General features: G+C 32.9%; 2 protein-coding genes across 2 annotated transcripts in view; one reads left to right on the forward strand and one right to left on the reverse strand.

Moving 5' to 3' along the window:
• Positions 1 to 10363, reverse strand: part of LOC137933399 (GATOR complex protein NPRL2-like) — a 50357-nt gene extending 39994 nt beyond the window's left edge. The window contains exons 1-3 of the mRNA XM_068777347.1: positions 9994 to 10363; positions 9549 to 9705; positions 8560 to 8686 (exon numbers count right to left, since the gene is read on the reverse strand). Coding sequence (XP_068633448.1) covers positions 8560 to 8686; positions 9549 to 9705; positions 9994 to 10193 — 484 coding nt within the window. The 5' untranslated portion in view covers positions 10194 to 10363. The remainder of the gene's footprint in view (positions 1 to 8559; positions 8687 to 9548; positions 9706 to 9993) is intronic.
• Positions 10364 to 10662: 299 nt separating this feature from the next.
• On the forward strand, positions 10663 to 11671 carry Ppcdc (phosphopantothenoylcysteine decarboxylase). Its single transcript, XM_068777352.1, has 3 exons — positions 10663 to 10850; positions 10925 to 11128; positions 11276 to 11671. Exons 1-3 carry the CDS (start codon positions 10725 to 10727, stop codon positions 11537 to 11539), a joined length of 594 nt encoding a protein of 197 aa, XP_068633453.1. The 5' UTR covers positions 10663 to 10724; the 3' UTR covers positions 11540 to 11671.
• The last annotated feature ends 510 nt before the right edge of the window (positions 11672 to 12181 follow it).

Consider the following 12181-nt stretch of genomic DNA (forward strand, 5'->3'; position numbering starts at 1 on the left):
CCATTAGTTCAGCGGTGAACGACAAATGTACTATATTTAACGATAATAATGAGGAATGCTCATTTGTTATTACGTACTGAATTATTAATGTAAATAATGGTAGAGGCGTGATAGTTAAATGTATTGATATACATGGTTACGTATATCTAATATATAAAATTCTCGTGTCACGGTGTTCGAACTTGAACTACTCCGAAACGGCTTGACCGATTTTTACCAAATTTTACATGCGTATTCAGTATGTCTGAGAATCGGCTACTATCTATTTTCCATACCCCTAAGTGATAAGGGTGGTCCACCCCTAAATTTTATTTTTAATTTTTTATACAATTTTTTTGTTTTTTATTTTATTATGATACAGCATACGAAAATACATACAAACCTAAATTTTCACTCCTCTACGATCAACCCTTATTTTTTATTTGTAAATTAAAATATCAATTTTTTTTTGTAAAACAACGTTTGCGGGACCAGCTAGTCTATATATAAGAATGTATATCTCCCTAAAATCGGCGCTTCATTTACTGAAAATTGAATTTATACTTTTTACTAATTATATTCTTAAATAGATATGCCCGCAAGTTTTTCCGCGCAATTTAACAAAAAAAATATAATCATAAGTTTTTTCGTTTAATTAACATGAAACATAGCTCACTCCTTATTACATCAGCTACCTGCCCATATAAGTCACGTCTAAATCAATCCAACCATTTCAGAGATTAGACGGAACAAACAGACATAAATTAAAAAAAAAATGATATATAAACCGTATATATATCCATATGTATATAATAAAAAGCGGTTATTTATTACAAACTATCAATCATCAAAAAATCAATTTCATTTATTTGTATAGATTTGCAAATAATATTTTAATAATCAAGTTCGCTTTAAATAAATACATTTAAAAAACTTTTAAGTTAAACGGTTTTTTGATACCCATATTGTGGTGGTTGTGGAAAAATATGTACCTAGTCCGCCATATTGGAACGGCGTCCATCTTGAATTTTAAATTTTGACATAATCATCGTGTTTTACTAGTGTAGCCCTTTCATTTGATACCCGTATTGAGGGGGTTAAGGAAAATTATGTAATCCGCCATTTTATATCGGCGGCCATCTTAGATTTATAATGTTATTGATTTTATTATATTGTATTGTCATCTAAATTAAATGTGTGTACCAAATTTCAGATCAATCTGACAACGGGAAGGTGCTTAAATTTCAATTTCTAATTTTGACCCAAATCAACAAATAAATTCCGTACGGGTTGAACTAAATAAAACCGTTTAAAAATCAAAAGACGATACCAAACTTTTATTTGTATTATCTGTAATATATTATTACAATTGTAGATGTAAAATTTAAAAAAAAATAACATCCGAACGATCCTTTATGTAAATAGAAACACACAAGACTATTTATAGAGACCTCGCACGATATCAATGCAACAGAGTAAAAACTAAATCAACGATAGAATTGGCACTTTCCCGCCAAAACGGTTCAGTTTCGCGCCATTAAAGAGACGCACGGGCGAAAGCGGATGATTATAAATACTCGTACGTGTCGATGTTCTCTTAGCGCTGTCGATATCTATTCACCGGTCATAACATGAATCTCACAGAGACCTTATCACCAATGCAATACAGGGCATTTTGAAACGATAATTTATTGTCAATCGCCCACCTAGAAACAACATACGGAGCACAGACGAAGCATATTTTATCTCTGCTTTAAATTTGAATTTCTATTCAGATATTCAAATCTTGTTTACAAATAGTTCATAATAGGTTCATTGACCTCTGATTTTTCTTCTTTTATCTGTCACATTGATTTTTTATTACTGGCCATGAATACATATATTTTTTTAAATATTGAATTTTGAACGCTCATTGAACTTGGAACGATTCCAGGTTTATGTATATTTTTATAAATGTATAGAAATATTTATTGTTATTGTGGCAATGTATATATATATAATAGGGGGACAGGAAAGTAATGTCATTTCTGTCGACATTTTTTACAGAATATCCGATTGATTTTTAGTGCTCTGGCATTGAAAATGTATATACCAGGTGTCAAAAGGTTGTTGATAACGAAGGCGAATATATTATTGATTAAAAATAAAAACTTGTTGAAAATGTAGTCGTGTGAATTTAACTTAAGAAAGAGACATTACTTTCCTGTACCCACCAAATATATACGAGATATCCACCTATGTACTGACTTATCTTGATATTTCTGGAATGAAGCTTAAAGACTTGAAATTTGGAAGGAATATACCTTTCGTCACTTTTTTACTAAATTCTACCGGAAAAGGGGTTTTGGAGCATGCATTAAATTTGCGAAGCAGTCGGGAGCATCTAATATAAATATATAATTGTTGTTAAGTGACCAAAGAAACCCAGTCCGAGATTGTTGTGGGCTCATCACAGATCAAGGCGTGTTTGGAACCCTTGTATTTTCATGTTGGAAGATGCCTTATATGAGAGCTCAATCTGATTCAGATTTCTTTCAATTTGGATTCTTCTGACATTCGCTTATGGTCAGTTTGAATGATCCTTTGTGGATAATATTGCAAATGAATTAATACGTTTTAAATGTTTCGTTATTTCATCATGTACAAAGATTACGTGATTGAGCACGGTATCTATTAGAGTTCAATCATTTTTATCGTCAAAACATATAGCAGTGCTATAGTGTATGCAATAAATTTATCAGATAAAAAACAAAATGACTATTAATTTAGATTTCACGGTTGAAACTTCCGGCAGCGTTGACCGTTTTGTTTATTATTTGATCGATAAATAATGTTAACGTAACGTACATTACGTACGTTACGTTTTTTGAATTCACAAATGTAATTAGTTTTTTCCATGACCCCTGTTTTTGGAGATCTTTCATGCAGGGGGCTGCCTCGTGTGGGGTATGGATGTTACAATTTCGGGTAAAAAGAGTTCTTCAGGTTTTTATTTTATTTTTATACTACATATTACCATTTATTCATTTCTTTTAAGCTTCACATGATCTGTCATTCTTCGCTTGCAGATATTCTTTCTTGCATCTCCTTCCTTCCTTCATCTACATTCCTAGATTACAGTTTTTTTTACATTAATTATTACAGATTATTTTTAATTACAGACTCTTTATATTTATTTTATTTAGTAACATTTCTTTTGTTATCTCACTTTTTTCGAAAATTATTACTCGTATGAACTTTTTCTCTCTGCCGTTTTTATATTTTCTAATTTATTTTCTGTAAGTCTTACCGTTTTTTTTTCTATTCCGCTTTTCTGCAGAATTCTAGGAATAATGAGCGCAGGTTGTCGTCGCCTATGTAACAGGCGATACTTCCTTCTTTACCTCTTTCTCTAACTCAACCTCGGGATCAAGGAGCTCAAATCTTCTAAGTATAGGACAGCCGGCGATAAAGTCTCTTATATTTACCATTTACGAATTCACATGATCGTTTTAAAGATCTCTAGACTTCATATAATTAGTAGCTCTTATCACTGTGTACGGTCGAATGACTAGCTTCACTACCGAGTTTTACAAAAAGTAAAATTAAAAAAAAAGATCGCAAAAGAGCGAGACAGCACCAGGGATTAATGTTTGTCGTACTATTGGTTGATTGGGTAATCCCATATTTTGTTGCCATATTATGATAAAAAATACCATAAATATGTAGAGAAGTCGTGTTATCGTGTCTCTATAACAAAATCGTATTTTTAAACATGTTAACATAATTTGAAACCAAATACTGTACGTGGCTATTAATCAAGTTGATCAATGGGTCGCGTTCGATCATAAATTATGCAAAGTATGGGACGCTCTATTGTCGTGCTAAAAACAATTGGTTACCATACTCGCCGTACAAGTTGTGGGTTTGTATTGTTATTTATTTTCATTACAAAGTATGTCAAGATTGGTTAGGAATCGTTGACTGTTAGTGGCCACTTTTAGATTTACCGACAATTAGTAATTGAGGATTAAAATTACTAAGTATTTTTAAGCTGTGGTAGTTATTTTGTGACTCATTGTCATAGATAATTATTAAGGGAATTTTTAGATTCAATAATAAATGGTATAGAAAACGATGATTTTTTAGTTAACGTATTCGTTTTTATATTCCTTAAGGATAATTATAAAATATAATTATTTTACTTCCAGTTGTAAGACAGTTGAACATAGGCGCCCTGCAAAGGTTCCCCGGTTTTTTTTTAATCCTCATAAAGGAGGACGGTTGCCAATTCTAACCGTGCTTGGCGAAGCCACGAATATGCTAATGCCAGTCATCCTGGTATATTTGTCACATAGCCGACTTTTACAGCTACCAAGAGAAGAGGAATAAAATCCAATAAATATATATTACAATAAAAAATATATTGTAATCTAAATATAATTAACTTCGGGTTTGCTGGCCACTACAGCCACAATTTTTTTTTAAACCGCGTTACGCGTTCGGTTTCAAAATTCGAACGCCCATTTGCATTCGGTCTCCGTCAGTAATATGACTTTTGTCATTGCATTTGGTTTGATAGAGGTACAAATACATGCACGGGTGGTAGTTCAATTCCACATACTACAGCAAACACTGAGTTATTATTATTGTATTATTCTCAGTAAGAAAAGGACAAATATTTAACCACTTCCGCACATGCACAGAGATGACTCTGTGTTTGGCACTAATCGGTGTAACATAACTCCTGAAGATGCCCCGTGGAGGGGTGAAACAAGTGTTGAGTAATTTGGCGGTGGCGGTTGTGTGATTCGCATTGTTTGCCGCATACGCATTTATCAGCAGGCTGGCGGGCGGTACACTTTATTCCACGACTACCACTGCATGTGCGGAAGTGGCTAAATATTTGTCCTTTTCTTACTTAGGATTGACTTCCGCGAGGTAACGCCTGATTCCATTAAATGTTTAATTCTCCTCTTCCTTCGCAACGGAAGGGTTAAGTATCGAAATATATAATAACATACTAACTTGATCTATAGAATAATAGTCATACATTCGTCAATCATAAAGCGAATAAAAATGACGTCGCAAAATAAATGACATGTTAACCATATGTCAAAATTGCCATTTTTAAGACTGTCAGATTTGTTTTTAATACTTTTTTAAAGGATTGTAACTTCACACATTCGGCCAGTACGATTCATTTGCTATATAATTATAAATAATAGGTTCAATGAGGTCAAATGCTCTAAGGTTAGATCGAGAATAAGTACATAGGTATAGACAGCATCAAAAGACGCGGCTTGATGAATGACAGGGTTATTGGTCTTATTATATACGGTACGGTACGGAATAGTTTGGTACACCATATATAAAAAAGTAGTTTCAGAAATAAACAATAACGTAATAAACATTACAACATGACATAGTAAGAACATTTAATGGAATCAGGCGTTACCTCGCGGAAGTCCATCCTAAGTAAGAAAAGGACCAATATTTAGCCACTTCCGCACATGCAGTGGTAGTCATGCATTAAAATGCACCGCCCGCCAGCCCGCTGATAAATGCGTATGCGGCAAACAATGCGAATCACATAACCGCCACCGCAAAATTACTCAACACGTGTTTCACCCCACCACGGGGCATCTTCAGGAGTTATGTTACACCGCTTAGTGCCAACTGTCACTCTGTGTTTGGCACTAAGCATGACTACCACTGCATGTGCGGAAGTGGCTAAATATTGGTCCTTTTCTTACTTAGTAAGAACAAGCGTTATCAAAATTCAGATTACTACGTATTAAAATTAATCATTGTTTACTATCCGTCCCTACAGGCTTTACGCTTCCTGCCACATTCCGACACAAAAATAAATTAATGACACATTTTTTAAACTGAGCACCTTATACAAGTTGATCGGAATTATATCTTAATGCTTTAAAGAAGTAAATGTGTTGTCATTTGTCAGCAAATATGCTAAACATTCGCCTGTTTTTAAACAGGAAAATAGGTAGAGAAAGCTTTAGGTTTTACTACCTATTTTCATAGAGTTATGTTGATATAACAGAGTACTTTGGACTCATATCGATAAATAACGTAGACCAATTACTTCAAACTTAGTTGGAGGAGTCTTAATCTTCTTTTAAGTCCATAGACTTCCACTGCAAGGCTATTTTAAGTATAAATATATATATATATATATATATATATATATATATATATATATATATATTAAAAGTAGCCACGATGACCGGTATTGTGGCTTGAATCAAGCCACTTGCCGCGATCACAACTAAGTCGACGGTCCAACTAGTGAGGGCCTGCCTACGCAACGTCTACCGGCTTGTGGTCAGCCACTGAAGAACTTTTTGGCTCTAGTGGTCATTGGTTGCACGAGTAATGTGCCACGCCCACTGCCACTTGAGACGACCAATTCGACCAGAATACGAGATACATCGATGACCTTGGTTGTTCTGGTGATCTCCTCAATTTTGACACGGTCTCGAAGCCAAACTACGAGCAAAGCCCGTGACGAAACTCGTCTTAATCGATGACTATATATCAATTTCTATACATTTAAAGATTTAATTACTTAAATAGTATATAATGATTAAATATTATTTATCTTACGGACGAAACCGATTTAATGAGTCGATTAAAAATAAATATTTATTAAATTAACATCGCAAAAAATGTTGGTAACCACAGACAATCGATAAATATATTTTTGAAAATTAATATCTTATTTAATCTACGGCAATTTTATTTATTAAATCTAAACAAATTTTCGTATTTTAGAATATGGCAACATTGATATAATTTTACAGTGTTAGATTTACTATAGATTGTTCTTACTGTATTAATATACGAGGTCATATATTTGCATACACGTGTACCTAAGGTTGATATGACGGTTTGCATGAACGTAATTGAATTAGATGGCGCCACTTAGACATTTGTATGCTAGATTGAATTAGGAATGAGAAGATCCGTAGATGAATGGAAGTAACCGATATAGTTCAGTATTCTGGCTAGTTTAAATATAGGCATTGGACAGGCCACATAAAACAGTTGCTGTTAGTGCCTTAAAACTGGAGATAGTCCGGCAAGTGCAACGCAGGACGTTCACGAGGTAGACAGATGACTTTTTTAAAGTCTTCAGAAGACGCTGGATGCAGGTAACTTATTAAGAATCTATGGAGGAAGCCACATTCAGCCGTGTACAGCTAAAATGATCATGAATATAATTTCTCAGTGTAATAACTTTAGGTAAAAATGCATATCTATATATGGTATCAAGTCTCTTTTTCTACCCACTATCCGCAACTGTATAACCTTTTCTTAGCGGACTGCCTCATTTCGCGATGGGTTTTTAGTCTATCCAACTCAACACCTCGAGAAATCCTAAACCCTTGATGATACAAGCGAACCCAGGAGGGTAGTTCTTTAAAATGATACATATGTATGAGTGTAGAAGTAATTTGAGCCGACAAGTAATCATGTAATACGGGATTATGAACCAAAACATAAACCTATATATCAGGGATGGCGAAGCTAGAATAGTGCGAGCCATTATTCGGAATTTAAAATTTTTTTGCGTGCCGCAATTGAATACGCATTCAAAACAAGCAAAATAATGTTTTTTTTTTTAAATCATATTTATTGAAAATATTTGAACAAAAGTACAAAATATGTGTACACCAATACCTCGCTTTGCGTCGTTACGTTTTGCGTTTTTTTCAAAGTGGCGTCGCTGCTTAATTAGTACTAATTTTCTCTGTACTTCGATAGATTTTCGAGGTTGCGTTGTTTTGGGTTCGACTCTTTAATATTTTTTTATCTTCTTTTTTTTCTAAAAGATGGCAACACTTTTGTTTCTAATTCGGAAATTCCCTTTCTAACTAAAAATCAACGCAATTTTAATACAGTTTTATTTTCACTTTGTTTTGGTAATTTTGGAGTTCAGTTTCAATTACGTAGTGTGTTGTAATGTAGTGCGTTGTGCTTTTTTTTAATAGAGTTTTTTAATAATAAATTTATATAAATTTTAAAGTGTTGTTTCTGTTTACAAACAAAAAGGTTTTTATTTTTCCAATTTATTTATTGCGAGTTATATAATTTTTGTTTTTTAAATGTTTACTTTGTTCAATTTTCTTTTAAAAAAGTTGTATTTTCGTAACCCTGGAACCTATCTTCGATCTTTACATGGTTTGCTATAGAAAATCTTAATTCACTTTGCGGCGTTTCAACGTGCGTCGTGTTTCTTTGGAACGTAACCACGACGCAAAGTGAGGTATTGGTGTATTGAAGTTAGAATATAGCACACGTATATGCCAGCACACATAATAATACTTAAGTACTGGTTAACTAATTATGATCAGTGTTTGCATTTCGCTAATATTATGGTGGAATTATAATATTTATTTACACCAGTAATTTGCTTCTATTTCCCAGGAGCTGACATAGGTTATACAAATTTAAATAATTCGACAATCAATCGGAGCCAAAAATAATCGTTCAGAGCCGCACGTGGCTCGCGAGCCGCCGTTTGGTACCCCTGATATATAAGATTGCTAACAAAAAGACCCAAATAGAAACATTTACCTGTCAAAGTACACATTCTCCTGCTGTTTATATCCGTCATGACCTGCCTCATCAAGCATCCAAGGTCCTTTGCATCGCCTGACATAGACTGCTTCGATAACCACTCCGTCTCCAGCTCCATGGACAGCTAAAATTTAAAACTGAACATAATTTTCATTTACACCTGAGTCATTAAAACTATTTAATTATTAGTCGTTAGTGATAAACCTTAGACTACAGAAAATTTACATACAAACAAAAGAATAAATGAGGTAGATTTTTTGTTGTTTGTTTATTCATTTTTCTATTCATATTTGTATTCATATTTATACTCATATTTGGCATTAAAATACTGTTAATTATATCATGCTCATTTGTAAAGAAATATAATTTGATAAAGATTTTATTACATTTGTAAAATACAAGTCTTAACTTATTTTAAAAATCATTATCATCTTGATGTAAATCATCATCATTTTAATCACAATATGCCGCTGGACATTGGCCCTCTCTATAGATTTCCAATGTGACCAATTGTAAGTCTGCATCCAGCATTAATTTGGATGAAACTTGCATATTTTTTTCTTTTACAATACTCAAGTTAAATTAAAAATAAACAACAATCCATTCCTGCAATTATATTTGGTTTAATTTTTTTTGCACATAGGCCACCAAATTATGACAAAATCATGATTTTTATACATAAAGTTTGCTATAAGGCATTCTATACATAGATGAACATAATCATAAATTTGTCCAGCACCTTGGTGATTTAAATGTGGCTGCACATGCAACAACATGTGATATACTTATTTTTATTTGGGGTGACTCAATTTTACCATGTAGTGATAAACATAAATACAATAAAAATATTAAATTGAATTGGTCCAATTCAGGTGTATTGGAAATCCATGGGCAAGGCCTATATCCAGTGGTGGACATCTTATGGCTGAAATGATTATGATGATGAAAGATATATCATATTCTTGATATTCATCAGCAATACATACCAAGTATTCAGTTAGTTTCTTAACCAGGGGTTCAAGGTGTACAGTTCTTGCCCACGCATCACATACAAAGCAAAGATTGAAGTAAAATGCATTTCTGGCATACTTTTTGTTGTCTATCCTCACAGGAAACCCAAGTATTTTGGAGCCAAGAAGGGTTCTGGTTAAAAAACAAAAAATATTTTTATATCGAAATTATTAATAATAACATTGGCTCAAATTTTCACAAAAGTAAATCAAAAATTAATTAATGAAATACAACTTTAAGGAAAATCATAATCGAATTAGATAAATTTATTGTGGTTGTCAGAATAATTCAACCATGTTTGTAAACAATTCGGCGTGCGATAACATTATTTGATAAGAGAACTCGGGCTTGGAAATTGTAAATATCATTAAAAATGTATTATAAACATATATATCGATATTAATATTGTAAATTACTCACACAGTCAAAGTGCATCTCTGTAATTGAACTTTTGGTATAATATAATGGCTAACGGTGTCAAAAATATCTTTAGAAATATAGTTTTCCGGTACTTGGCAAGTTATCTTGGGACCTGCCGTGGGATGAAATTCACACAGAAATATGCAACGAATAGGCCCTTCCTGCCCACAGCCCTCGTAATATTTTGAATTTCCATCCATAGCGAATAAAATCTTGTCACTGCACGAAACTAATTTACATTTCTAATCACACTTTATCAATCGACACAGATAATTTATAAGTTATAACATATTAATAAACAATTAAAAGTATTATTATCGTAATTTAAAGTAAATATATCTTTATCGAACATCACTCCTATCAGCACCACGGTCCATGTTCAACTGACAATTTAAGTGTTTAATAGTTTATTTTTACTGAAAGAGCTAGTGTACCATTGACAGTAAAGAAAGTGTTGTCATACAACAAAAAGGCTAAGTCAACGTTAGTTCTGAAACATATTCTATGTAGGAATATGTTGAAAGGATTATGAGCTTCTTAGTCTTGTTATTTATACTTGATATGAATAGTTTGTTAATAATGACAGTTTTAAGCTCTAATTAAACATTAATGTTTTAATTATATTATAATTGATGACTTTTAATTTTCAAAGCACCCTGAACAGTTTTTGGACGAGCATACAAATTGTCAACAAAAAGTTAACGCTAATCTCGCAATTTTATTTTTATAAAATGAATATGGAAAAAAGGAAATTTAAACTTCTCGTAGCTGCCACTGGAAGCGTCGCTGCATTGAAACTGCCAATTATGTTGAATTCTTTACTAGAACTAAATGGAAAACAACCGTATATTTTTGAGGTTATGTTTACATGTATTTTTAAGCTAAACGGTTTTTATTTCTCGAAATAAAATGTTTTCAATTATGTGATTAGATTTCTACTGTAGTAACAGAGCATGCGAAACATTTCTTCAATAAGTCAGAGCTACCTCCAGGAATAATTATTTACGACGACGAAACAGAATGGAAGACGTGGAAAGGGAGGGGTGATCCTGTGGTTCACATTGACCTCGGAAAATGGGCTGATATGATGGTAATTGCACCGTTAGATGCCAACACTTTGGCTAAAATGGCGCAGGTAAAATTAATGAATATAAATTATGTCCTTCTTTCATAAAATAAATTCAAAATTTTAAACATATGTTTTTCACTTATATTTTTTTATATCTATATATAATAAAAATGTATACAGTCTAACCCTATGATTTTTGTTAATTATTTTCAGGGAATATGCGACAATCTTCTCACCTGTACAACTCGGGCATGGGATATGAACAAGCCGCTGTTGTTCTGTCCTGCCATGAACACTAGGATGTGGCAGCATCCAATCACTTCAAAGCACATACAGACATTAAAGGATTGGGGCCATGAAGAAATTGCACCAATCAAGAAGCTTCTCATATGTGGAGATACTGGAGTTGGTGCAATGGCAGAAGTTGAAACAATTATCAATAGAGTAAAAAATATAGCAGATAGTAAAATGTTATAGTTTATCAATCACACACCTGTTTATTTATTATATGACTATATTCACTGATAATTAAAATATTATTTTGTTATTTACTTGGGCATACAGACTTTTTGTATGTTAGAAGTAATAAATTTGAAGATTTTTAATACATATGCTGTTTCAATATGAGTTTCCTCTTTGAATGACATATCAGTTGTCAACTCACTTTCATACTTGTATGTGCTTGTATATATAACTATTGGTATTATCATCATTTAAGCTGGAGGAGGTCCACTGAGAGATGTTTGCCTACCTCACTACACTACCTAGATTTTTAATAGGACTTACTAAAAGCAGTTTGTATGCAACACCTTGCGATATCTTTAAAATAACCTCTATCCACATTGTGGGTGGACATCCTATGCTATGCTTGCTGGTCCATTCTCTTCAATATAGAATCATAAGGCTCCAGGAACCAACCCTTCTGTGTGCAATGTAGCTTTCCCACTGCTATGTTATCTTGCTGTGATAAATAAATAATAAAAAAATATGGACCTGTAGAGGATAGTGGAGGGGATAGCTCTTTAAACCCCTCCATAATATCAATGCTCAAGTAAGAGATATTAAGCATTCAAATACATATTTACCTAAAGTTAAAGTATTAGAATAATATCCAAAGAA

This window comes from Battus philenor, unplaced genomic scaffold (assembly GCF_028537555.1).
Source record: "Battus philenor isolate CCGP_79_NKW_IND1 unplaced genomic scaffold, ilBatPhil1.0.hap1 SCAF_13, whole genome shotgun sequence".
NCBI lineage: Eukaryota > Metazoa > Arthropoda > Insecta > Lepidoptera > Papilionidae > Battus > Battus philenor.